General features: G+C 46.5%; 5 protein-coding genes across 8 annotated transcripts; 2 read left to right on the top strand and 3 right to left on the bottom strand.

Annotated features, from left to right (window-relative positions):
• Nucleotides 1–300: 300 nt before the first annotated feature.
• LOC147039382 (glucagon receptor-like) lies at nucleotides 301–3,358 on the bottom strand. Its single transcript, XM_085904563.1, has 13 exons — nucleotides 3,233–3,358; nucleotides 2,798–2,900; nucleotides 2,607–2,717; nucleotides 2,410–2,531; nucleotides 2,061–2,167; nucleotides 1,827–1,983; nucleotides 1,579–1,738; nucleotides 1,410–1,470; nucleotides 1,278–1,347; nucleotides 1,103–1,194; nucleotides 872–1,010; nucleotides 761–802; nucleotides 301–669 (listed from the first exon to the last, which is right to left on the bottom strand). The coding sequence occupies exons 1-13, from the start codon at nucleotides 3,356–3,358 to the stop codon at nucleotides 598–600; spliced, it is 1,362 nt and encodes a 453-aa protein (XP_085760689.1). The 3' UTR covers nucleotides 301–597.
• A 1,493-nt stretch (nucleotides 3,359–4,851) lies between these two features.
• pnpo (pyridoxamine 5'-phosphate oxidase) lies at nucleotides 4,852–7,716 on the bottom strand. Of its 4 annotated transcripts, none has more exons than XM_085903901.1 (8): nucleotides 7,651–7,716; nucleotides 6,506–6,571; nucleotides 6,220–6,344; nucleotides 6,027–6,126; nucleotides 5,902–5,955; nucleotides 5,712–5,840; nucleotides 5,570–5,640; nucleotides 4,852–5,476 (listed from the first exon to the last, which is right to left on the bottom strand). In XM_085903901.1, exons 1-8 carry the CDS (start codon nucleotides 7,699–7,701, stop codon nucleotides 5,314–5,316), a joined length of 759 nt encoding a protein of 252 aa, XP_085760027.1. In that variant the 5' UTR covers nucleotides 7,702–7,716; the 3' UTR covers nucleotides 4,852–5,313. The 4 variants fall into 4 exon arrangements, with proteins under 4 accessions (XP_085760027.1, XP_085760025.1, XP_085760026.1 ...); XM_085903899.1 differs by lacking the exon at nucleotides 7,651–7,716 and adding an exon at nucleotides 7,355–7,445; XM_085903900.1 differs by lacking the exon at nucleotides 7,651–7,716 and adding an exon at nucleotides 6,956–6,974.
• mrpl10 (mitochondrial ribosomal protein L10) lies at nucleotides 7,036–8,957 on the top strand. The gene is made up of 6 exons (XM_085903903.1): nucleotides 7,036–7,105; nucleotides 7,504–7,676; nucleotides 7,758–7,922; nucleotides 8,035–8,179; nucleotides 8,288–8,512; nucleotides 8,814–8,957. Exons 1-5 carry the CDS (start codon nucleotides 7,066–7,068, stop codon nucleotides 8,497–8,499), a joined length of 735 nt encoding a protein of 244 aa, XP_085760029.1. The 5' UTR covers nucleotides 7,036–7,065; the 3' UTR covers nucleotides 8,500–8,512; nucleotides 8,814–8,957.
• Nucleotides 8,958–9,136: 179 nt separating this feature from the next.
• Nucleotides 9,137–14,839, top strand: osbpl7 (oxysterol binding protein-like 7). The gene is made up of 21 exons (XM_085903896.1): nucleotides 9,137–9,204; nucleotides 10,323–10,489; nucleotides 10,551–10,694; nucleotides 10,787–10,840; nucleotides 10,899–11,012; nucleotides 11,084–11,318; nucleotides 11,387–11,505; nucleotides 11,589–11,678; nucleotides 12,067–12,220; nucleotides 12,302–12,405; nucleotides 12,479–12,647; nucleotides 12,725–12,871; nucleotides 12,940–13,076; nucleotides 13,140–13,277; nucleotides 13,354–13,417; nucleotides 13,497–13,575; nucleotides 13,653–13,797; nucleotides 13,884–14,034; nucleotides 14,121–14,247; nucleotides 14,328–14,450; nucleotides 14,516–14,839. The coding sequence occupies exons 2-21, from the start codon at nucleotides 10,364–10,366 to the stop codon at nucleotides 14,622–14,624; spliced, it is 2,529 nt and encodes an 842-aa protein (XP_085760022.1). The 5' UTR covers nucleotides 9,137–9,204; nucleotides 10,323–10,363; the 3' UTR covers nucleotides 14,625–14,839.
• Nucleotides 14,759–21,815, bottom strand: tbx21 (T-box transcription factor 21). Its single transcript, XM_085903897.1, has 6 exons — nucleotides 21,125–21,815; nucleotides 17,556–17,710; nucleotides 17,358–17,479; nucleotides 17,127–17,285; nucleotides 16,986–17,047; nucleotides 14,759–16,589 (listed from the first exon to the last, which is right to left on the bottom strand). The coding sequence occupies exons 1-6, from the start codon at nucleotides 21,670–21,672 to the stop codon at nucleotides 15,824–15,826; spliced, it is 1,812 nt and encodes a 603-aa protein (XP_085760023.1). The 5' UTR covers nucleotides 21,673–21,815; the 3' UTR covers nucleotides 14,759–15,823.
• Nucleotides 21,816–22,673: the final 858 nt, after the last annotated feature.

Below are 22,673 nucleotides of genomic sequence, written 5' to 3'. Positions count from 1 at the left end.
AAAACAACTCGTTGAATGAGCACATTAGGGAAAAAACAAAAGAGAAACAGAATCTGTAACTCCCCCAAAATTGTATAAACCCTTTCCACGAGCACACGTTAAATTATAATCAATTTTTTGTTTCACTGAGACAACAATTAAGAGCTTGCTAAATACATTATCACAATAATTTATAACCAGTGACAAGACATGTTAAATAACAATGACGATTTTACCCCTTCCAAAAAAAATAATAATCATACAGTATTTTCAAATGAACCATAATTACAGTGTTTAGTCTGGCTCTAAATCAGCAACATGTGGAAGTGACTCCACAGGGTCCTGAAGATGAATTTGGAACGACACCTGCATGCCTGTTGATATTACCAGCACGGCGTCATGGCCATCTGCACGCCGCGGGGCGGCATCGCCTGTTAAAGCTGCGGGACATTGCAGCAGTGAGGCCTCCTGACACTGGTCACCCCTCTGAATGTGACGTTGGAAAAGGGAACTGTCGGCGGTGGGCGATGGCCGACTCGTTGTGCTATCGGAGGATCTGTTACTTCCTGGCACTGTGGCGATAGAAAAAGTGTTCACGCGGGTGTTGACGCCGGCTAGTCACTGTCCACAGCACACGAGCCGTGTTTCTTTCGTCCAGATGCGCACTTTCCTCTTCAACTCTGTCCTCACCTGTACACAAAAAAAGCGCCTGAATTGGATTTTAAAGATGTGAGAATTCTGTACTAGTTCTCCACGAGTTAAAAAAAAAACCCAAACCAACCTCTTTGTTTGCATAGCAGTAAAGAACCGCCACGAGAAAGCCCTGCAAAAATGAAAAAAATCAGATTGACTGTGACATTGCGAAGCACATTAAGCAGCCGTGGTGATCTACCTGAAAGGAATTGAGAAAAAGTGAGAAGAAGACTTTAAAGTAGCGCAGAACTCCTGCCGTTTGTTCATCCGTGACAAAGATGAAGATGACCTCATGAATGCCAAACAAGGGAATCAAGGTCAGCGTCGCCTTGGCGAGCCTAGTCGGGTGAAATAAACAGCGACGCGGTTTCAAAGTTAAATTCACCATTATAATTACGAGCTACATCTTCTTCAGTATGTGACAACTTGCCGGCCTTTGTAACTGTAATAGTCACTCTGGTTGTTGGCTCGTAGCTTGGATAGAATAACCTTCAGAATCTTCACAAATATCAGGAAATTGATCTGTAATTAGTGCGTAAAAAAAAGAAAAACACGCTTTTGAGCTTGGCGAGGGGAGGGGCGAGCGTCCCGAGTCTCGTACTTACGAGCGAAGCAAAAAGAATGGGCGAACGAATGATCCACCAGTAGTTCATGTTCTCGTTCACAGCCCAACATCTAGGAACAAACAACCGTGGGTCAATTCAGCTTCAAACGGCCATGTACGCTCGCTCACTTACTCTTTGTTTTCTTTCAGAAGCTTCATCACCACCCAGGGAACCACAAAGAGAAGCGGAGTTCCTACATCATAAAAATCTCTTGTTTTACCTTCTCCTCCATACGCATTTCAAAAGTGCAGCCTGGCTATTTTCATCCGAGTCGAAAGTAATCACCATCGACGACGCTTACCCCAGCCGAGACAGATGTAAGGCAAATATTTGTTACTGTCGATGAGGACCGAGGCAATCAGCACCGAGTACAAATAAATGGCTTCTCCAAAGAACCAGTAGTGGTTGGCCAGCACGCAGTATTGCATTAGCGCCTGAGCTATCCTGCAACCGATAGCAGCCTGAGGAAACGGGGAAAAAAAAGCAAAATGTCAGTTTTTCATAGCAACGCAGTTCATATTTGACCCGATGGCGAGAAGCCACGCCCACCCGATGACTTAGCATCTCGCTCACGTCACCGGGTTTCACGATCTCACGTCCCCAGTGTCGTTCCAGCATGGTGTCCTTCACGATGACGGATACGGCTCGCAGGATGAAGGACAGGAAGAGGTTGACGTGGATGTAGTTCCGCGTGCAACGCAGTTTCCTTTTTGAGAATCAAATAAATGCTCAAAAAGCTTTCTGGAGAAGAATAGCAGGACTGAAAATTGTTTGGTGGTTTACCTGAAGCTCAGTAGAATAACAAGAGCAGTAACGAGAGTGAGGAGAGACAGGGAGTAGCCCACCGTGTACAACGTCCTGAAGCTCAACATCATTTTTTTGAGCCACATCTGGAAAAACATGCCAACAAATCTTAGTTAGCAGAACAGGGTGTGTCACATCCAATATAAAAGTCGGGAATAACTCTGTTTTGGCCCAAATGTTACCACCTTGTGGTGTAATTCCACAGTCAACCACTAGATGACGGCACATTAGTTTGAAATGGTGTCAATTATAAAGAGCTACAAATCTGTTCAAATGTCAGGAATGCCATTTAATGGTTGACAGAAGACAACTTTCCTAACTTTTGTACCTCCTGGGATGCCACCTCTTTTTCCTCTTCACACTGGGACTTATCTCTCCACACGTGGCCCTTCTCATCACGCTCCCAAAAACCGTCGGTGCCGCAGCGGCGTAGCACCACGCCGTGCGACACTGAAACGAAAAGAAAAAAGACAAAATGACTTTGCTACCTAACAATTAAAATTGCAATTCTCTACAACTGTATACCTTGATCATACCAGGGCAGGTAGAAAGGACAGGAGATGTTAACAAGAGATCCAGCAGGAGCATCTGGCCAGCAGGCGTATCTATCAAAGGTCCTGTTGCAAAACAAGCCATCTCCAAAAGGCAAGGTCAATTTCCATTTGACATTTACATGCATCATTGCAATTTGCAAGATATGCCAAATGTCTCCATACCTTCAGGTAGCGGCTCATTTTCAATCATCTTGATACAGTCGTCCTTATACTGTAACCACTTGTGGTAGGTTTCTTCTAACACTTTTCCGCCGGCCATGTCAATCTGTAATTATATGACCCCGAGTGAAAGGATTCATTGATTGCAGCATTTCATTTTTAATCCATCCATTCATGCCATGATTTCAAAGGTCTGGGCGTGATGTTGACCTTTTGTTCGTGAGGTCACGCATAGGCCTGAATCACAGAATTCATACACTTTGGTCAATCTTTTGGATTTTGGGCTTAACAGCATTTTAATACATTTCAATAAGAAAAGTTGATTTGAAGGTTAGCGGTAGACGCTCACTTTCAGCCATTGCTTACAAACATTCTGCAAAGGTTTGTCCTTCATGCTTATTAGACTTTCCACATAAAAAGGTCCAAAACCAAACTAACCATGGGCAGCTTGACAAGCGTCAGACAAATCACTGCCATGATGTCTCCCGCTGCAGCCATTGTGATGAATTTGTTCTTGAACACTGAAGGCGAAAGCGCAAATATGAAGCATTTCCTGTCAAGCATGTACACCACATTCAGTCAATTAGGAAAAGACACTTGGTGTGCCAGTAATTTTCAGACATTATTTATTGACTGGGCTCAATCGTCATGCCGGGCTGAATAAAGGTTGAATAAAATAAAAAATAAATCGTAAAGTGTTTAGATAAGATAGCGAGATGGATAGATGGAGAGAGAGAGACAGACAGACAAACAGACAGATAGATAGACAGATAGATAGACAGATAGATAGACAGATATATAGATGGATGGATGGATGGATGGATGGATGGATGGATGGATGGATGGATGGATGGATGGATGGATGGATGGATGGATGGATGATAGATAGATAGATAGATAGATAGATAGATAGATAGATAGATAGATAGATAGATAGATAGATAGGTAGATAGGTAGATAGATAGATAGATAGATAGATAGATAGATAGATAGATAGATAGATAGATAGATAGATAGATAGATAGATAGATAGATAGATAGATAGATAGATAGATAGATAGATAGATAGATAGGTTTGGCTCTCAAAATGCTCCAAGAAAAGACGCGCCGGCATAATTGCCGTTCTTAATGGTACCAGCTGCATCTTGATCCGCAAAATGGAACATAAATGGAGTCCTATTTATCAGTTAGCGACTGTCTCTAGACAGATAAATGAAAATGTGTCCTTTCAAAACAAATTTCAAGGAGGTAATAATATACTGTCAAGAAAATACTTTCAGAAGATTCTTGAATGTGAAAGTACTCTCAGGGTGTGAATTAGATTTTGTAATTAGACGCGCATGCTTTGCCCGAGGAGTAGGAATTGCGTGAGTATTTGATAAGCACATCTCACAATTCACCAATAATTCACAATAAGGGTAAATCACTCACTGCAATTTTACAAGTTGCATTTTGAAAACAAAAGAAGAAAACAAAAGATCCGACTTACAGTAGCTGCAGAGGAACGGAGCGTGGAAACTTTCCGTGCCGAGCTCGCCGAACCTGCACGCGGAGTTGATGCTTTCTCTACATTCTTTTCTAATGCGACTGCGATATTGCACACGTCACCGTGCGAAGAGAGGGGGGGGGGGGGGCAAACCAAACCACCTGTGCGCGTGCTCACCTCCACTAGAGACGTGCCGTTGCGTCACAGAAAAGAATGCAAGCATCAAATACTTGTATCCCACCCCGATTTTGGTTCAATTTTGCGTGCGCTCAATGCGGTTCCTGCTTTGAAATGTCAACTTTTAAAAATTTCCTGCAAATTTCAATCACGTCATTCTTTAATGCTGTCTTCCAGACACTTTTTTTTTATAGCACGCCATCAAACCAAAACCTCATGCGACCTAACATATACTAATGAAACACACATGGAAATCCAAATGAGTCATTTTTAGACTAATTAAATATAATTGGATTATTTCCTGCTGCCCACCTTATGGCCCACTGGTTGGCAAGTCCTGCTCCAAGGTGGTGCTGCTGTCACCTGCTGGCAACAAATTGCTTACTGACGCCACTCTTAGCAAACCGTTCATTTATTCATGAAAATGAAACATGTCTAATTACTCACAGTGGACACAATCAGCGGCACTTTGACAAAGCCCAGAGGACGACTGAATACTTTGCAATTGACAAATTCACCTAGTGGAGTTGCTTGTGCTTTTTATTTGGACGCCACAAGATAGCACCATCACCTTGTTTAAGTAGAACAGTTGTCATCGGTGTCAAGGAAGTATGTTGGAGTTGCATCTCCCGACTGAGAGACGAGCTTTGTATTTTGGGAAGGAGCTAAGTTCAGCCTGGGTTGCTAAAGGCGTCAATTATTGATTCATTTTCAATATTTTCTATTTGCATTACAAGTAGTACCTTTCTGATGAACACTTGGGCCTACTAGACTACTGTGTTTTAATGTTGCTCATTATGGAGAATAAAAAGCACTCAAGTAAAGTCAGGATGAAGCTTCTGCTGATGTCGGGCGATCACGGCGAGAGTCGCTGATAAACCCAGCAACCTTCTCCACGCCGTTGATGCTCGCCTAGCTCGGCGTCTGCAGCCGCTTTTGTGAAGACGATGCGGTCGTGGAGCCTGTTGGTTTGACCTTGCCAGAACTCTATAAGCTGGGGTTTCACCAAATAGCCTCCCCTAGAGAACAAAAGGAAAATGCATTGTAAACAACAGAATGGCAGCTTTAAGATTTATCTCTGTGAATGTCACATATAATGAAAAGCTACTCACCAGTAGTCTGGCATTGGCACTTGTGTGTCCTTATACTTCTCCTCTAGCTCTGCGTTTTTCTCCCTCAGGAACTAAAACGACATGATGAACTTACAGTGAAAAATGAAGGTTTGAGGAGCGTGTTGCTTTTGGTTCTTCTTACGTCTCTGTTGGGAACCGGCGTGCTCTGCCTGCTCACCACCGCCCCGATCTGGCTGCTTTTTGGCCGTGAGTGGAAATAATCGCAAGAGCTCTGGTAGGGGATTCGCTCCACCTCGCCCTCAATGCGGATCTGCCGGGGACAAAAGTCGGAAATCAATCAACACAAACAGAGAGAGGAGATGTTGTCTCACCTGTCTGTTCAAAGGTTCCCAGTAGAAGACGAGGCAGGCGTAAGGGTTGCCCTCCTGTGGATGAACGGTAGCATGATTACCGTGAGTTTGGAGGACGCAAAAGGTCAAATGTCACGGCTACTAACCAGCTCCCTTCCCTTGCGGCTCTCGTAGTTGGTGAAGAATCGGAATCCATTGTCGCTGTAACCTTTAAGCAGAACCATGCGGGCCGACGGGCGTCCGTCTCTGACACAGGCAAAAAAATATTTGAGTATTTATTTTAAAAGTCGCAACTTACTTTCACCATAGTTGTGAACATGCATGCAAGGGGTTACTCACTTGGTTGCCGTGGCGATGCACATGGCGTTGGGCTCTCCTATCTCAGGACACTGGCTGGCTTCACCGAACCAGCTTCCAAACTGCTTGATTGGGTCCAGAGAAGATAGCTGGTTCTCCTCAAAACACTGAAGTGAACACAATTCTGCTGTCAGTGACATTCAATTGTTCCTACAGACCCTTAACGTCTCATTAATGTGGCAGAGCGTGCATGTGAAATAATGGAGACAATTTTGGGATCTCAATAAGATATCCATAAATGCGACTCCAGTGTTTTTGCAATGGTCACCTCCTCGTCTCCTTTGTATTTCTTCCTCATGTCACTGAGATCCATGCTGGAGCTGTCACGCGTCGACTGTCGGCAAAAAAAATGTGCAAAGACGTTTGGTTTGCACGCAGTCGGAGGTGAAAGGGAAACCCAATTTGCCCGAATAAATAATACAATCGGTCTCAAAGACAGTATGCGTCTCATGCCTGTCGCCCATGTGACGTAACGCGTTAGTGTTACGCAAAAATATTGCGTAAGTTTTGTTACTGACGTTAATGTATAACTTTGTTTATCTTCAGCATTTGGTGGACAGAAAAATAATACTGAATGCGTAATGGCATTCCCAAAACAACGGTGCGTTCATGGATTATCGTCTCATGACTTTCGAAAAGGATAACGAATGCGGACATGTAGAAATGCATTATGATTCAGAAAAAAAGAAATGTGGAAGTCTTTAGTTGTGGTATTTACGTGTATTAGTCGTGGTCTACTAATACTACTACATAATTACTACATAAACAATATCATCACTATTGCGAGCATGGCATTACGTCACTTCCGCAATACACTTCCTGTCAAATATGGCGGCGACCTTGTGTGCAAAATTACTACCTAAAACAGGTAATTCAATATCTTTATTTATATAGCGCATTCACTGCAGCTTTCATCGTAACAGAGTAGTGATAATGCGAGCTTTTATAATATTCAAAACTGTATATTGACAGGTTTTTTTTTCCCGGCGATCGCTAAATTACCGCTAAATTGCAGCTAACCGATGAGCGTTTAGCTCATAGCATGTTGTAGTATAACTGTTGTTACTACAGGCGGTAGCACTACGGTAGTTTTCGGAATAATTCACTCATTGCTGACCTTTTTAATCAGTAGTTGTCTTTATACACATATGTACTGAACTTATCGATGAAAAAACTACTCCGTCGCCCCGTTAATACGTCATTGCTGTCACCACAGAAGAAGAAGACACTTTCCGGCGGTCATGTAAATGTTTATTTATCTTCCAGGATGGCTCCCCCTGACTCAGACCATTCGGCATGGCTCCAAGGCTGTCACCCGCCACAGAAAACCGATGCACTTCCTTAAACAGAAGCTGATGGCTGTGACAGAGTACATTCCCCCGAAGCCGCAGGCTCCCCCCGGCGCGTACCCACCTGAAACAGTCGTGGTCCAGGAGCAGGTAACATTCTCTTTTGAGTAAACATGATGTCACCATTACGCAGCTCAAGAGGACGTATCACTAAAAGTTGTTTGTTTCCAGGAGAGTCACTTAATAAAGTTGCTGAAGCAAGACCTGAAGGAGGTCTTCCGTGACTGCAAAATGGTGGCTGTGGCACAGAATAATGGCTCCACCTCTGATGACATGATGATGCTCAAGAACAGGTTCCACAAGCATGGCATTAAGGTCAAGTTCTTCCCCAACCAGGTAAACAAATACAACAACCAGGACATGAAAACTCACCTCTAGGCGCTACTATATTCTCGAGAATTGTTTGCTCCAAAACTCTCACGTAATGTCCTTACGTGCTCGTGTGCAGGTGATGCATTCCTTCCTCAGCGAGAGCATTTACCGCAACTTGGCTCCTCTATTCATCGGACCCACCGTGCTGTTTGTCAGCAAAGAGCCTAAAGTGAAAGAAATGCTGTCCACGCTGCGGGTCAGCCCGCAAATGATTCTACTAGGTACCTTTCATTTTTTTTGGAGTCAAAGTCTCTGGAGCGTTTTATAGTACCAGCATTTGATTATTTAAAATGTGTTTTTTTTTGAAATTTTGAAATTGTCTCTTACAGGAGCGTGTGTGGATAACACGCTGCTGAGCGTGCAGGGCGTGGCGAGCTACGCCAAGTTGCCGTCAGTCAGCGTGGTCCAGGGCGAGCTGGTGAGCGGCCTGAGCGTGATGGCTTCGCAAACCAGCACTCTGCTGCAGCGGCACCCCGCCCACCTGACGGCGCTGTTGCAGCAGTACTTAGCGCAGCGGGCTGAAGCCCAGGAAACCACGTGAGATGACGTTGAAGGTCTCAATTATCATTATTTACATTAAAGTTTTTTTGCGACTGTGAGTTGAATTGTTCTTTTTTACTTTGTACTAAGTAGACATGTTATGATCACATTTTAGACTTCCATATTTATACTTCAATTACAAGTGGCATTAAACAGTTTGAAGCCTCTGTTGCTTTTTAATTGAGTTGAGTGATGACCAAATTAATAATAATATATCAGAAATTCATATCCAGTTTGATTGAAAACATGAGAATTTACACCCCCAAAAAAGTGCTGCATAGAAATTGACTTGTGATGATACCGTGTGGCCTGTAGGTGGTGTTGTCTAACAAGGGCACAAGCAACGTCAGATCCTCGGCCGCTAATCCTCAGATTAACGATTGATAATCTGAGGTGCACAAGCGTGAAGAGGGTGGTGTAACACACACACACACACCAGCACCCACACCCTCCCCACCTGCTCCTCTGCGGGCCGCCTACTGTAATTCCCACTAATACGGATCACGTCCAGGACGTCCTGGTGCACGCGTCCTCATTGACGCGCATCCTATTCGGCAAAGTGAGTGACGTGCGTGTGGAAGTGGCCGACATCCCCCCCGGACAGACCTGATGATTCTGGTTTTCTTATAGCAGAACCCCCCCCGCCCCCACCCCTACTCCAGAGTCTTGAGATGGATGGACCATGATTCACACAGCTGAAATCCAGGTAGGAGTCATAAATCAAAATCCACAAGTGTTTAGATGATGATGGAATTATTATTATAGATGAATATCAAAGTGTGAGATGAGAAAGATGACATCACTGCTTGTAGATATTAGCTGATATGAGATATTTCGTGTGCTCGAGTCACTTGACGGGGTGTTTGCGGTTGAGGGGGTGCGGTGTCATCTTAAAGGCTTTACATGAAATCCTCTCCACTGACATCATCACACCAGTCAGCCCGAGAAGCTCAAGAGTGGAAGTTATTGCCCAAATATTTTCTGGGGTGTACCAGCGAGATGGTGCTACGATATCTTCTTATCTCAACCGACCGCAAGCTGACAAGAAAGCGCTGACATCTTCAGAAAGGTCAAAGAGGCTCGTTTTGGCCAGGGCGACAGGAAACGATTGGGCCGCCGTGTTTACTTGCGATGAGGAACTTTTTCTTGTTGAGGGGGCTTAAGAAACTGAAATGAACATTTATTTTGGTCACAAAAAAAAAACGTTTTATTTCAGATTTTAATCTTTTTTTATTTTGAGGGGGAGTACAGAAAAAGCAATCAAGCCAGGCCTTGTTGAAGTAAAAAAAAAAAAAAAAAGTATTGTGGAGAGTTGAGTGTTAGCGAGCTCACCACCAAATCCTCTCATCCCGTTTATGTAACACAGGACTTGAAGGGAGCATGTGCACCTCTTGGGGGGGGGGGTGATTTGGGAGGTCAAAGGTCAATGGGACTTGCTATGTAGTCCATAGCAAAAATGAACTTCAAACTAGTCCATCCTCTGATTGATTTATAGATTGTGTTGGAAGAGCTGTGTCTCACTATTTTTGCCTCCACAAAATATTTTTTTTCAATATCAGGGATTCCCACCCATCCTAAAAAAAAAAAAAAGTCTGCTGCGTGGTGATAATTTCCTATTTGCGTTGGAGTGTGCAGCTACTCGTGTTTCTAAAAAGGGTCTGCTTGAAAAACCAATTAGTTAGTAATCCTCCTGGCAGTCGGCCGGGGGAAACGCCGGGACATGCTAATTGCGGCACGTGTCGTCTTTGGTGCTTCTCTCAGCTGAAGACAAAATGTCTTGACTTCATTTAAAGCCACAGAAAATGAAACGGCACACTGTTGTAGTCCCTGCAGGTGGTTGGCGGGGTGCGCGGCATCATTCCCGAATGACTTCCTCGGCCCTCAATCGCAGCCAGTCGCTGGCGAGCGGCCTGGAGAAGTCGTCGCCCACATGGAACAAAGCTCCGCCCTCCCGCAGCAGCAGCACTCTGTCGTCTCGACACTCGCGACAGGTGACTGTCGGATAAACGACGTGTGTCAAAATGGGGCAACCGACTGGTTTCTTTCTTCCAGCTGATTAAAGACTGGGAAGTGGTCGACGACTTCCAAGTGGAAGCGAACGCCGCGGGGGAGCATCCTCAAGAGATGAGCACTCCGGGCGTCTGCGAAGGTTATCTTCTCAAGAGGAGGAAGTGGCCGCTTAAAGGCTGGCACAAGGTGACCAAATAGATAACTGTCCCTTCAAAAATGTCTCTTTAAATATTTCTTTTCAGCCGAATATGATATATATGTATTTTTTATTCATACAGCGCTACTTTGTACTGGAGGGAGGGATCTTGAGATATTGTAAAAATCAACAAGACGTAAGTACATATGATGAAAAGACATCAATGCTTCAATGCTAATGCAAAATGCTAACAGGTGTCCATAGGAAGAGTGCAGGGCTCTCTGGACATCAGCAGCGCTGTCATGTCCATCAACAAGAAGTCCAACCGGATCGATTTGGACGCAGGAGACATTTTGTATCACATGAAGGTGATTGTTATGTTTCATAACTTTATTCACACGTGTCTGATGCTAACAAACGGTTTCTCGTGCGATTGAAGGCCAAGAGCCACGAGCTCTTCTACATTTGGGTGACCAAGCTACAGGCGCATCGCTCGTATAAGAAAAACGCGGCGGCGGGACACGGCGTCGCCCGCAACAACGGACTCACGCTGGACGCCGCCTTCCTCGGCGGACGGCCAAAGAGTTGCCCTCCGAGCTCCGCCAAGGATGCTGTCGACAGCAAAGTGTCGGCGTGGCTGCAGCAGAGTTCGCCTCCTGATATCTGCGCTCAAGGTCCGCGATGGATTCAAATGTGGTGTTGAGCGCCGCATGCTGCTTCACTAAGCTAATCCTCCTTCCAGAACTGAACCGTTGCAATTTGGACCTTTCCGAACTGAACCGCCTGGTCCAGAGGCTGCAGCTGCTGGAGGCGGGCCAGACGTTCACCAACGGGGAACTGCAGCGGATCATCAGCACACAGGTGCCTATTCATGTATCCCTTTTTATTTTTTTTATTTTTTTTTTATAACTCCTGATCGTCTATTTTGGTTCATTTGAATCCAGAATATTTCCCTGGAGAAGCCAAAGAAGCAAAAGCCAGGAAAAGTCTGGGGTCACTCTCGCACCCTATCCAGAGTGGAAGCGCTGGGAATGGTGAGTAGTCATCTATGGACAAAAGTATTGGGACACATTTTTTCAATTAGAAGGAACTATATGATTTTTTGGGAAGTGGAGGGGGGGTTTACATACACAGGTCAAAAACACTTGTCATCTTTCCATTCCAAAAGCCTGTTCGTAGGATGACGAAATCGGTGAGTTCCTAGTGGGCAGATCCTGAGATGTGCGCAGTTTTGTGACCGTTCCGTGTCCACCAATCAACACCGGGCACTGTCTAGCTCTGCCCCTTTTAGTCACCCAAGCCTGGTCAAAAAAGTTCTTATTTTGGCACCATTTTGAAAATGGAAACAGGGTACTAAACTGTGAGACTATTTTGGTGGAGTTGAAGAATTGAACGCTGTGTTTTTGTTTGGTTTTTTTCCAGCTGTCCTCCGGCCCTCTGAGCAGCTCTTCCCACTTGGGCGCCTCCGTTCCATCCATCCCGGACTACGTCTACTCGCAGCTGACCCCCCTTAACGCCGCCTCATCTGCAGAGGGCAAGAAGATCCAGCAGGACATCTGTGCCGTGTCGGGGCGAGGTATCGCGCACACACACGTCACGTTCTTGAAGCTCAATGACACCGTTTGAGTTGAGTCACAAAGGTTCTTCTCATCTTCAGTCTTGGCCACGCTCCAAACCGTTCACCACTCATTGTGCCAAGAGAGGCAGAAGCTGCGGGGAGTTTGGGAAAACAACGACATCCACCACTCCCACACGGATGAGGTGGAACTTTTCAATACCCCCCCCCCCCCAACGAAATGTGCGCTAGCTCGATCTACTTCTCTTCGTCCTGTAGGTGGCAGCGGGGAGGCGATCATCCCGCAGGCCTCCCTCGGTGGCCGAGTCGACGGCCGAGTATTTCGACGCCAGCGACGACTTCCTATTTGGGAGTTCCTCCGACGTGTCGGATGAGTCGGGACTGAGCGACGGTAGCACGTCCAACTCCGAGCCGGAGGAAGGACATCGTGAGTCATCTGTAAATCGACTACAATCCGTCGTCGCAAGTGGAACGTAACTTCACTTGGCTTGGCCTTCCCCGCAGTATCCGCCACCCGAAAGTACCGCGCCAGCATTTCCAGATCTCCTCACAGCGTGGCTCCGAAGATCAGCGGCCAGCGAACGACGCTTCCCGCGCCGTGTCCCGACAACAGTCACGTGGGCCTCATGGCCATCCTCTACAACAACATCGGTACGTTGTTCCAGCTCACACCGCCTGGCAAAAAAAAACGACAAATGAGCGTGGACGTTTCGGCGCAGGCAAGGACCTGGCTCGCGTCTCCATGCCGGCCGCTCTCAACGAGCCCGTCAACCTGCTGCAGCGATTGTGCGAGGAGCTGGAGTACAGCCAGCTGCTGGACACCGCCGCCGCCACCGCCGACCCCTACCAGAGGATGGTACGCCACGGGAAAAAACGTAGGATTGAGCAAAAGGCAAAAAAAAAATTCTCTCTCCGTCAGGTCTACATTGCCGCCTTCGCCATTTCGGGCTACTCCACCGCCACCTTCCGAAACCGCTACAAGCCCTTCAACCCGGTTCTGGGGGAGACCTACGAGTGCGTGCGGGAAGACCGCGCTTTTCGTTTCATCAGCGAGCAGGTCAAACAAGAATCTGTCCACGTGATCTTCCACACTTTAGGCCACACTTTCATTTTTACGTCTCATTATGAATCAGGTATGCCACCACCCGCCCATCTCCGCTTGCCACGCAGAATCCGAGAACTACTCCTTCTGGCAAGGTGACACTTGCCGATGGTCGAAGTGAAAGCAGCGCCGGGCCTTCAGCTCATCTTTGCTCTTCTTGATTCCTCAAAACAGACCAGAGGTGGAAGAACAAGTTTTGGGGCAAGTCGTTGGAGATCGTGCCGACCGGGATGGTGAACGTCACCGTTCCCAGGTAAGCCAAGCCGCGTGACGTCTGGAGAACCCCGGCAGAGGTTTGCTCGCTTGACGAGCTCGTCGCTGCGGCGTCAGGTACGGAGATCACTACGAGTGGAACAAAGTGGTGACGTGCATCCACAACGTGCTGAGTCAGCAGCGCTACCTGGAACATTACGGGGAAGTCACCATTCGCAACCTGAATAGCAACGCGTGTACCTGCAAGATCACTTTTGTCAAGGTGGGCGGCTGACAATTAAAAGTTTCCCCCCCCCCCCTCAGTTTGTTTGTGCTTTATGGTTCTGCCTCTGCTCCCCCCCTTCACAGTCTCGCTATTGGGGCTCGGACGCCAACAAGAACGAGGTCCAGGGCACCGTACTGGACCAGAGCGGCAGCGTCATCCACCGCTTTGGAGGTCTGTGGCATGAGGGGATCTTCTGTGACACGCTGCCCACCCCCAAATGCGTCTGGAAGCCAAGTGAGCTTTTTTTTTTTTTTTTTTAAGCATCTCCCACTGTCTCCTTTCTTCACTTCCTCCCATCTCGGCTTGTCTCGCCTCCTCAGATCCTCAACCCAAAGACCACCTGATCTACTACGGTTTCTCCGCCTTTGCCATGGAGCTCAACCATCTCACAGCAGACCTCAAACCTCTGCTGCCCCCTACTGACAGCCGCCTGCGCCCCGACCAGAGGTCAGAGGAGTCGCAAACGCAAACTGGGAGCGTTTACTGCCACGTTGCTGACGCGCCGCCGCTCGTTGTCTCGTGAGCAGGATGCTGGAGGAGGGCCTAGTGGAGGAGACGGACCGAAAGAAAGACGAGATCGAGGAACTGCAGAGGGAGAGGAGGAAGGAACTCGGCAAGAAAGGAGAGGAGCACGTCCCGGCGTTCTTCAAGTCAGTTCGCCCATCCTTCAGATATGATGAAAAATTGAAACCAATCGTTTGTGTTGTCGTTCCAGAAAAGCCAAAGACTCTTGCGGACGCGACGTATGGTTGACAAACGAGACTTACTGGAAACTCCGAGAGGATCCCGGCTTTGCAAAGCTCCCGTGTGTCACGCTGTGGTGACGTTAACGCACAAAAACAAACAAAAGCCGCTCGTGGTCGGGATGAGAACGGCCGTAATTGGATCACTGTTTCTTCAACTTTTATGTGTGTGTTTATGGGGGGGGAGGAAAAAGTGCATGCTATGTTTCCTTTAAGCTTTTATTTGAATAGAAAATAAGAAGCAACAGTACAACATTACTCAATTGTGCCACCTTGAATAAATAACACTTTTAGAAATCTCACTTTTTGGCAGGATGGTTATTGCTTGTTTTTGTCTTTCAAATATGCACAGCAGCCCCGTTTTTATTGGATTCATCGCAGTGACCTCGGCGTGAGACATCAGTCACGTTGAAGATGCTCAGTTTCGACTCAGACCTCTACCTTTGGAACTGCTTCTGTCATTTGCGGTTGTGACTCGGTGGCTCTCTCGCAGACAGACATTGCCCCCCCCCCCCTTCCCCACCGGCGCCCTGGGGGGGGCGTCTGTGTGGTCACTTTCCACTTCCTGCTTACAGCGGTGACAAGTGTCTGTTTGGCTCCAGGTGTGTGAGTGACCCACTTTTGGGGGACCACAGAAGAAGAAGGGGCCGCAACCTGCAACGCTATTCTTTCCCACTGGCCTCGAACGCACCGTGGGAGATCACGGTAATGGCAACCATTGATTCACCTCTATGCTTGGTTATGGATTTATTTTTGACCTCAGGATGGGGGACGGAATTAAATTTTTCACACTTTGATTGTAACGAGACTATGGTCACCGGGAATTGACTCCTCCCTCCCTACCTGAGCGTGAGGCCAATTAAAAAGCTCTGATATGATTGTCAGGTATAAATATGACATCACCGCAGGAATCAAGGTAAACAAAAGGTGCAATGATAAAGGAAAAAAAGTCACATTTTTCTGGAACAAAAATTTCTTCTTTTTTTTTTTTTTTTTTTTATAATACAAAGCTTTTTTTTGTTAGAATAAAGGCGTCTTCTCCGGAATGAAATACGAGAATAGAGTGTTGTTGAAAAATGACTTTTCATCACTTTTTTTTTTCCCAACTAGTCATGGCCGCTAGGCATCCTGAAATACTGAAAGTCAGCACAAAAAAAAAGTTCCCGCCTTCTTTTTTCGAACCCTTGTTGTAATTCTACGAGGACAAAAGCGTGTACTCCAGTACGTGGCATTGCTTAGCGAAGCGTCGGTGTCTGGTGGTGGTGATGGGGAAGTGTGGCTCAGTGAGCATAATAGCCAAAGTAATCGGCGTCTTTGTCACACATCTGCGCCCCGCAACTGGGCGGCGGCGAGTTCTCAGTGCTGGACGTGTAGGGCGACACCCTCCTCTTCTTAACGTCGCTCGCGCCGCTCTCAAACGGGGCCGAGTCCAGCGAATCGGGCGACTTCACCGAGGGCGACTCCAGCCAGTGTTGCTCGGCCCCTGCCCCGTCTTTGACCTTGTCGGCAAGGGGGAGGGGCTCCAACGGGCCCGGGTGGAGAGGGGCGGCGTGCAGCCTGGAGTTACCGGGCGCCGTGGGCGACGAGGACATGGGACGGAACCAGGCCAGGCTGGGGGCCGGCTTACTGGCCAGGTACTGAGGCGCGGCCCGGGTGGCGCTCCACCCTGTCGTGGTGGACACGCTGCTGGAGGCAAACGGGTGTTCGGGGTAGTAGCTGAGCGTCGGCAACGGAGGCGTCTGCAGAGGGAAGGGTTTGTAGAGGGTGTTCCCGGAGAAGTCGCCCTCGAAGGACGAAGCAAAGTCCAGCCGGTTGGGGGTGACGGCCTGCTGGGACGGCAAGTACCAGTGCGGCCCCGGGCTGGAGGGGGCGTCCTTGTGCTGGTGGCCGCCCAGCGCCGCTTCCCGGCTGTAGAAACGGTTCTGGGGCAGGGGGCCGATGTACGGGTCCGGCAGGTAGCCCGAAGGGTAGCAACCTCCGGGCAGGAGTGGCTGGCTCTCCGTGGGGGAGGGGGTGAGGCGCTCTGGGTCGGGCGGTGCGTACAAACTAGGCGGTGGGGGGGAGGAAGGGGAAGGTGGGGAGGTTAGCGAACTTGTGACTTCCTGCCTCAAAACCTCAAACATCTATCAACTATCTCCACAAAGGGCACGACTATTTACTTGGCAAAAAATAGACTTTGTGACTGTATTTTACTTCAAAAGAAAGTTTTGTCGTGTTATCTTGTTCCATCACGTGTTGTCTGTTTAACCGCAATGGAAACAAGATTCTTATCTCCTATTTTATCTTGTCCTTTTTTTTCGTGCTTAGTCTGTTTAAAGATACAGTACGGTATTGCATATAAAAAGTCTACACACCCCTGAAAAATGTCTCCAAAATCATGGAATTTGAATAGGGGTGTGTAGACTTTTAAAATCCACGCTAAAGAAATTTGACTGCACTCACGTGTCGTAACTGTCACGGAAACCTTTGGCGAAGGGGTTATGGTCGATTTTCAACTGTGTTATCTACAAGGAGGAAAAACAAAAAGAGAAAATTGGACAATTTCCAGACGATGAAATTTTATGCTTCGACACTTTCACCCACGTCGGCGTTCTGGTAGGCGGTGACGGCGATGAACTGCGTCTCGGGAAAGACGAAAGTTTGCGCTTTGGACGTGTGGAAAGCGTCCTCGCTGCCGTCCTCCTTCACCTCCACCACGTGCAGACGCGGCTGGTACTTGTGCAGGGATTGCAGAACGATCATCTGTGCACAAGAACGAAAAAAAAAAGATCAAATCTAAAACGAAAACTAGAAAATGCAGAGTATGGTTCTTACCTGTGCCACATTGTTACTCCCGCCCTTGTTGTTGGTGAGTTTGAGTTTACTGAAGGACACTTCCTGCCTCATCCAATGGGCGCCAGTGTTGGGCGAGTCCGGGTGCACGTACATCCGGTTCCCTGCGCCCATCACGACATCACTTAAAAGTCCAAAAATGTCACGTGGACGCCCAGCATGTGAAGCGAATGAGAGTACCTGGCATGTTACCCTCGGCTTTGCCGCACTGTACCCACTTGCCGCCCTGGTAGCGCCAATGGTGCTGGTCGGCCAGAACCACGTCCACGTACACGTTGTAGTGGGCCGACGGGTCCAGCGAGCTGATGTTGAAGCTGAGAAACGGGAACATCCTCCTGAAAAAAAAACCCCCCACAGTATTTAAGGTTCTGGTCTTTAGCCCCTCCCCTTTCCTTTTGCTCCCAGCCAATCAGATTCATTCTCAGCCTACCTGGGCCTTGTACCTGTTGATGACTTAACTACCTGGTTGCTTCCTCATCCTAGCACCCAGTCGAATCTTTGGATTATCTGGATGTTTTTTCTTTTTCCTCTGCCACTTTGTTTGGATTATAAGAAGGTCTTCAAAGTCTCACCTTAGCCAGTAAGTCCAGCAAAACATTTCTTTGACTTCTCAACCAGATTGTTAATATTTGACTCCTGGATGTTTTTTTGCTTCAAATACACAATGTGTGTGTCTCTCCTGCATGTTGACAATGCTGTTTAGCTTAATGTGAAATACGCTTATGCAAATGAATATAATTATTCCCTCAGGCGCTTTGGCAGCATCAAAACAAGTGAGGTGTGTAAAGGCAGGAAAGCGTTTGTCGGGTGTCGGCCGGGCACCTGAGGGGCGCCCATGTTAGAGTCGTGTTGTTTTAGCATTTCTCTGTCAGATGCTTGGCCAGTTTTGGTTTTTTTTATTGGGTGTAATTCCACTGTTGACCAGTAGATGGTATGTTCATTTTTTTTCATATATATTTTTAAATCACAAACAGCAATCCACTCTGGAGAGTCTTGGAAGGTGATTCTTCAATCATCAAATCTGGAAATCTTCCGCTGGACTGATGCTAACTGCAAATGGCGGTTCATCCGTCCTGGGAGCGGAAGCGGAAGTCCGACACTGGCATTTTGGCTGGTACGGCATAGGGCCGAATGTACGGGAGAGGAAGCGGACGTCAGTTCGAGGGGTGGGGGGGTGACTCTTGCGCACCGGCGCACCTGCTGATGCGTGTGGACAAGAGCTCAGGTCGGCTTCTTGTCAGCGCGTACGCTCGCCTGATCGTCTGTGACCGTAACGTGGCAGTCTGCAGCTGCCACCAACACGGAATGCTATATTTAGTCAGGGGCTTCGCAAACCTATTGGGTTCAGGGATCCCTTAAAGGTGAGACTTCTTTCCAACAAAAATAGGAAAATAGTGCTTTGGTGCCACCTTGTGGCCTCTATGTGCTTATGATGAAGTCATAGGGAGGGAGGAACTTTTTTGTCGAGGACAAAAGTAGTGCTTTGGCACCACCATAGACGCTAATAGAATTTTTGTGGCAGTGTGTAGATTTTAAAACATGATACGACATAGTTTGCAGCCGATTGTTGGTCTTTTTTGACCTCTTGTAGTAAAATGAATGAATCAGTTTGGAGTCTGCGAGACTCGAGAAAGCGCCTGCTTTGCTGTCCGACGAGGCGCTCGCTTGCACGCTCGGGCGCCATTTCTGCAAAGATGAAGCGTGAACAGGAAATGACTGTCACAACTCGACATGGTCGCACTTCTGCTTTCTTTTTTTTTTTCGATGATTTCCTAATATTCAAATGAAATATTTTCAAATCATGATGACTGACATGTTGCTTATCATCAGTGAGGATTTGAAATAGAAACCCACTTGAGTTTCCCCACTTTGAATATGAAACTCCTGTGGGAAGACACCTAAAAAGGAATCTTTTTTTTTTTTTTTTCCCCCTTCATATTTTAGAGTTTGATCTTGAACTTTTTTCTGAGAAGGATCAAACTTCAAGTATTTCATCATGGGCCACATCAAAGTATTTATTGGTTTGCTTCAACAGACTTTAAAAAAAAAAAATCATATTAATGGTTCGTCGCCTCATTGTATTATTTTGTAAATATTGCAATACATATTTATATATGATACAAATATTTTTCCCATGACACAATCTAGAAATGTTATTTTTCCAATTGCAATTTCAATTTGAAAACGGCATTCTAATACATTACATTGTCAATTTGAATTCAATTAATTAATTATTTAGCCTTGGTAAGAAGTGGAGACTAATGAGTCATTTAAGTTTTATTTTGACGCTTAGCGAGGTAGAAAAGACTTGTGGTCCTTCCCTGAAGATACGATGGAACGCAGAAGTACGAAGGAGGTTCTGGTGCAACCGCTTGTGATGGACTCACACATTTTTGGGACTTATTAAAAATGTGCACCGGCCGAGGAGCTGCAGAGGCTCAAAGCAGCTTCAAAGGTGCTTCACCTTGTGAACTTTCACCATCTCTGGAGATTTGTTCAACTTCTCTCTTCCATATTTGACTCAGTCAGTCAAAGGGAAAAAAATGAAAATTTGCCTTTTTTTTGTTCCTCCAAAGTCTTGCAGTTGTCCTAGAAATATTTTCTTTTTTTTTTTTTTATCCTTGTCACAGGTGAGGAAATAATGTCTGACTACGTGTTGATATTAAATGAAAGGCTTTGAAAATCTGTAGAACTTAATTTAAAAAATCAAAAAACAATTTGAAACTCAATGAAAAAAATACCCTACCCATGAAATTAAATGGTGTCAGCATCAAACCATTTTTTTTTCTCCAATTATTGAAGTTGAATGAATAATTTGATGTAACTGTGCAAAATGAATATGAATAATTCTATTGGGACGTAACTTGAATTTCCACGTCAAATTGAAATCTTCAAACAGCAAAGAGATCAAATATTTTTTATGTCACTGTCAAACAAATGTTCATCATGATAATATGATTTATATGATATTATTTTTGAACAGCGACGCAACTCAGTTAAGTCACCTTGACAGCTTTTTAATGCCGAATATTAAATATTTCTCTGTGGCATCTTTTGAACTGCAGTCTTCTATTAATTATAATTATTATCTTTTTAAACAGGGAATCAACTCAATGTCACTAAACATTTTATTCAAATTCGATAATGTCTGTGACAAATTTAACAATGCAAAGCACTTTGCGAGCCAATTGCAAATTCAAATGTCATTTAAATGTCTCAATATCAGTTCAATGTTTAGCAATAAACACTGGGGCTGTTATTTCAAATGTTATGATTATAATCAAATATTTCTGTCAAACAAGCGGACATATGCCTCAACCACATCAATGTCGCAATACTTGGGATTTAAAACAATTCTGAAATAAAAACGATATAATTTGGTTTCATCAATTATACTTTTAATAAACAGTAGAGCAACTTATTTTAGAATATTTATTATATTATATATATTATGATAGAATATTTTACAAATATTAAATGATTGGTCAAATTCGTGTGCATGTGCCTCAATATAAAATTCCATCATTTCATACATGCAGATAATGTGATCATGTTTTTGACAATATCAGAAGTTTCTGCGCAATTTTGAACAAATGGGAGCGTCTGTAAACATACAATAAAAAAAACATACAATCAACATTCATGAAAATAAAATACATAGGAGGACAGACTTTACAGAAGTCAACTTTCAGAAGTGTTAATTGTAAACAAAGTTGGATCAAGTGTGTTTGTGACGTGGAATTGCTCACCTGCCGTGCTTGGTGATGATCATCTCGGTGTGGAACTTGTGGAACTTGGCCCACAGCGGATAGTTGTTGAGCAGCGCCTGCGTCTTGCCGCACAGCTGCAAGCCGGGCAGCGGGTAGAGCGCGGCCCGCTGGTAGCCCACCGCCGCCGCCGCCACCCCCCCGAAGCTGTCCGGCGACGGCGGATACGCATCTTTGCCCACCGCCGGGAAGCCGTCCCCGTAGCCCGGCCGGGCGACGCTCCTCTGCGGGGAGCCAGCGTAGTTGCAGCCACCCAGCGTCTGCGCGTAAAAGCGTGCCGGCTGCGCAGCGGGTCCGAAGCCGCCGAGCGCCTGCTCCGAGTGGTACTGCAGCGCCAGGGCGTCCTGGCCACCTGCGAGGGAGTCCTGGTAGTAGAAGCGCGGGTCTTGGATGCCCATCTTGAGCTCGGCCGGGTCCTTGGCCCCGCCGCGGTGCAGGTGTCCGTTCACCTCGGGGCTCTTTACCAGGCTGTGCGCCTCGGTGGCGCCGGTCAACATGCTGAGGTAGAGGTTGCCACCCGTGCCGCCCATTTGCAGCCCCCACTAAAGTCATAAGGCTCGCGTGCGCATCCAAACGCGGGAGCGAGCGTCTGCTCCCGAGTTTCCTTTCCTTCGGGGATCCTTGCAACGCCGATTGCGCGACTCCCTCGATGACTTTGTCACTGACTTTGCGAGCGACTGACTGACTGGCAGCACTCTCTCTGTGCCAAACTCATGTGTGGTAAGTGTAGCGCGCGCCCTTATTGCGGAGGTGTGTCCCCCTGTGCAGCGCGTGCACGCGCATGACAAGAAGTCATCAATTGTGTCAATCAGAACTACAACAGATGTCTTCATCCAATTCTTGGCTGAGTCAAACAAAGATCTCTTCAATATATTCAATTCCTTCAAGACATGAATATATCTCAAAAACCTGATGTGCTAGAAAAAAAAAAACATTTCAAATTGCTGCCAACATTTAGAAACACCATCGTTGCTGCTGACCAGTCAGTGTTATTCAAAAAGATGATTTCAATGAATCCAATTCCAAAAAACGTTTTGCATATTAATAATCTCCCACATTCACCACGACCACCGATTTTCCATGGCAAGAAAAACTCTTTCCTTTAGTCATTCATGACTGTTTCTCCCCCTCATATCATCTTCCTCACTCATGTTTTAAGTCAGCTGTGCCTTTCCATTGCACAGCATCCCCCCCCCCCCAAAAAAACCTCCTCTGCCACCCCCTGTGCCATAAATATCCACATCGTGCCTTTATGGCACGCCTGACAAAAAGTCCCTAAATCAACATCAATGTGTCGGCGTTGCATTGGTTAGCATGCTATCTTAGGTTTGCCGCAGCTTCGTCCAACTTTGTGGTATCTGCATGGTGGTTTGGGCCTCCTCCTGTGATGTGTGAGGAGGTAGCTGCTAATCAGTCGTCACGTAACGTCTCTCGTTAGAAGTATCCGGTATGCCTGTCGGAGTGTCAGCTTGGCACGGGTTTGTCCTTAACACGGCATATGTTCCTCGCGATCTGCAGGTCGGGTGTGAAG

Source organism: Syngnathus leptorhynchus, chromosome 22 (genome assembly GCF_054491065.1).
Source record: "Syngnathus leptorhynchus isolate UIUO chromosome 22, UIUO_Slep, whole genome shotgun sequence".
Taxonomy (NCBI): domain Eukaryota; kingdom Metazoa; phylum Chordata; class Actinopteri; order Syngnathiformes; family Syngnathidae; genus Syngnathus; species Syngnathus leptorhynchus.
This window is presented reverse-complemented; position numbering and strand designations above follow the sequence as displayed.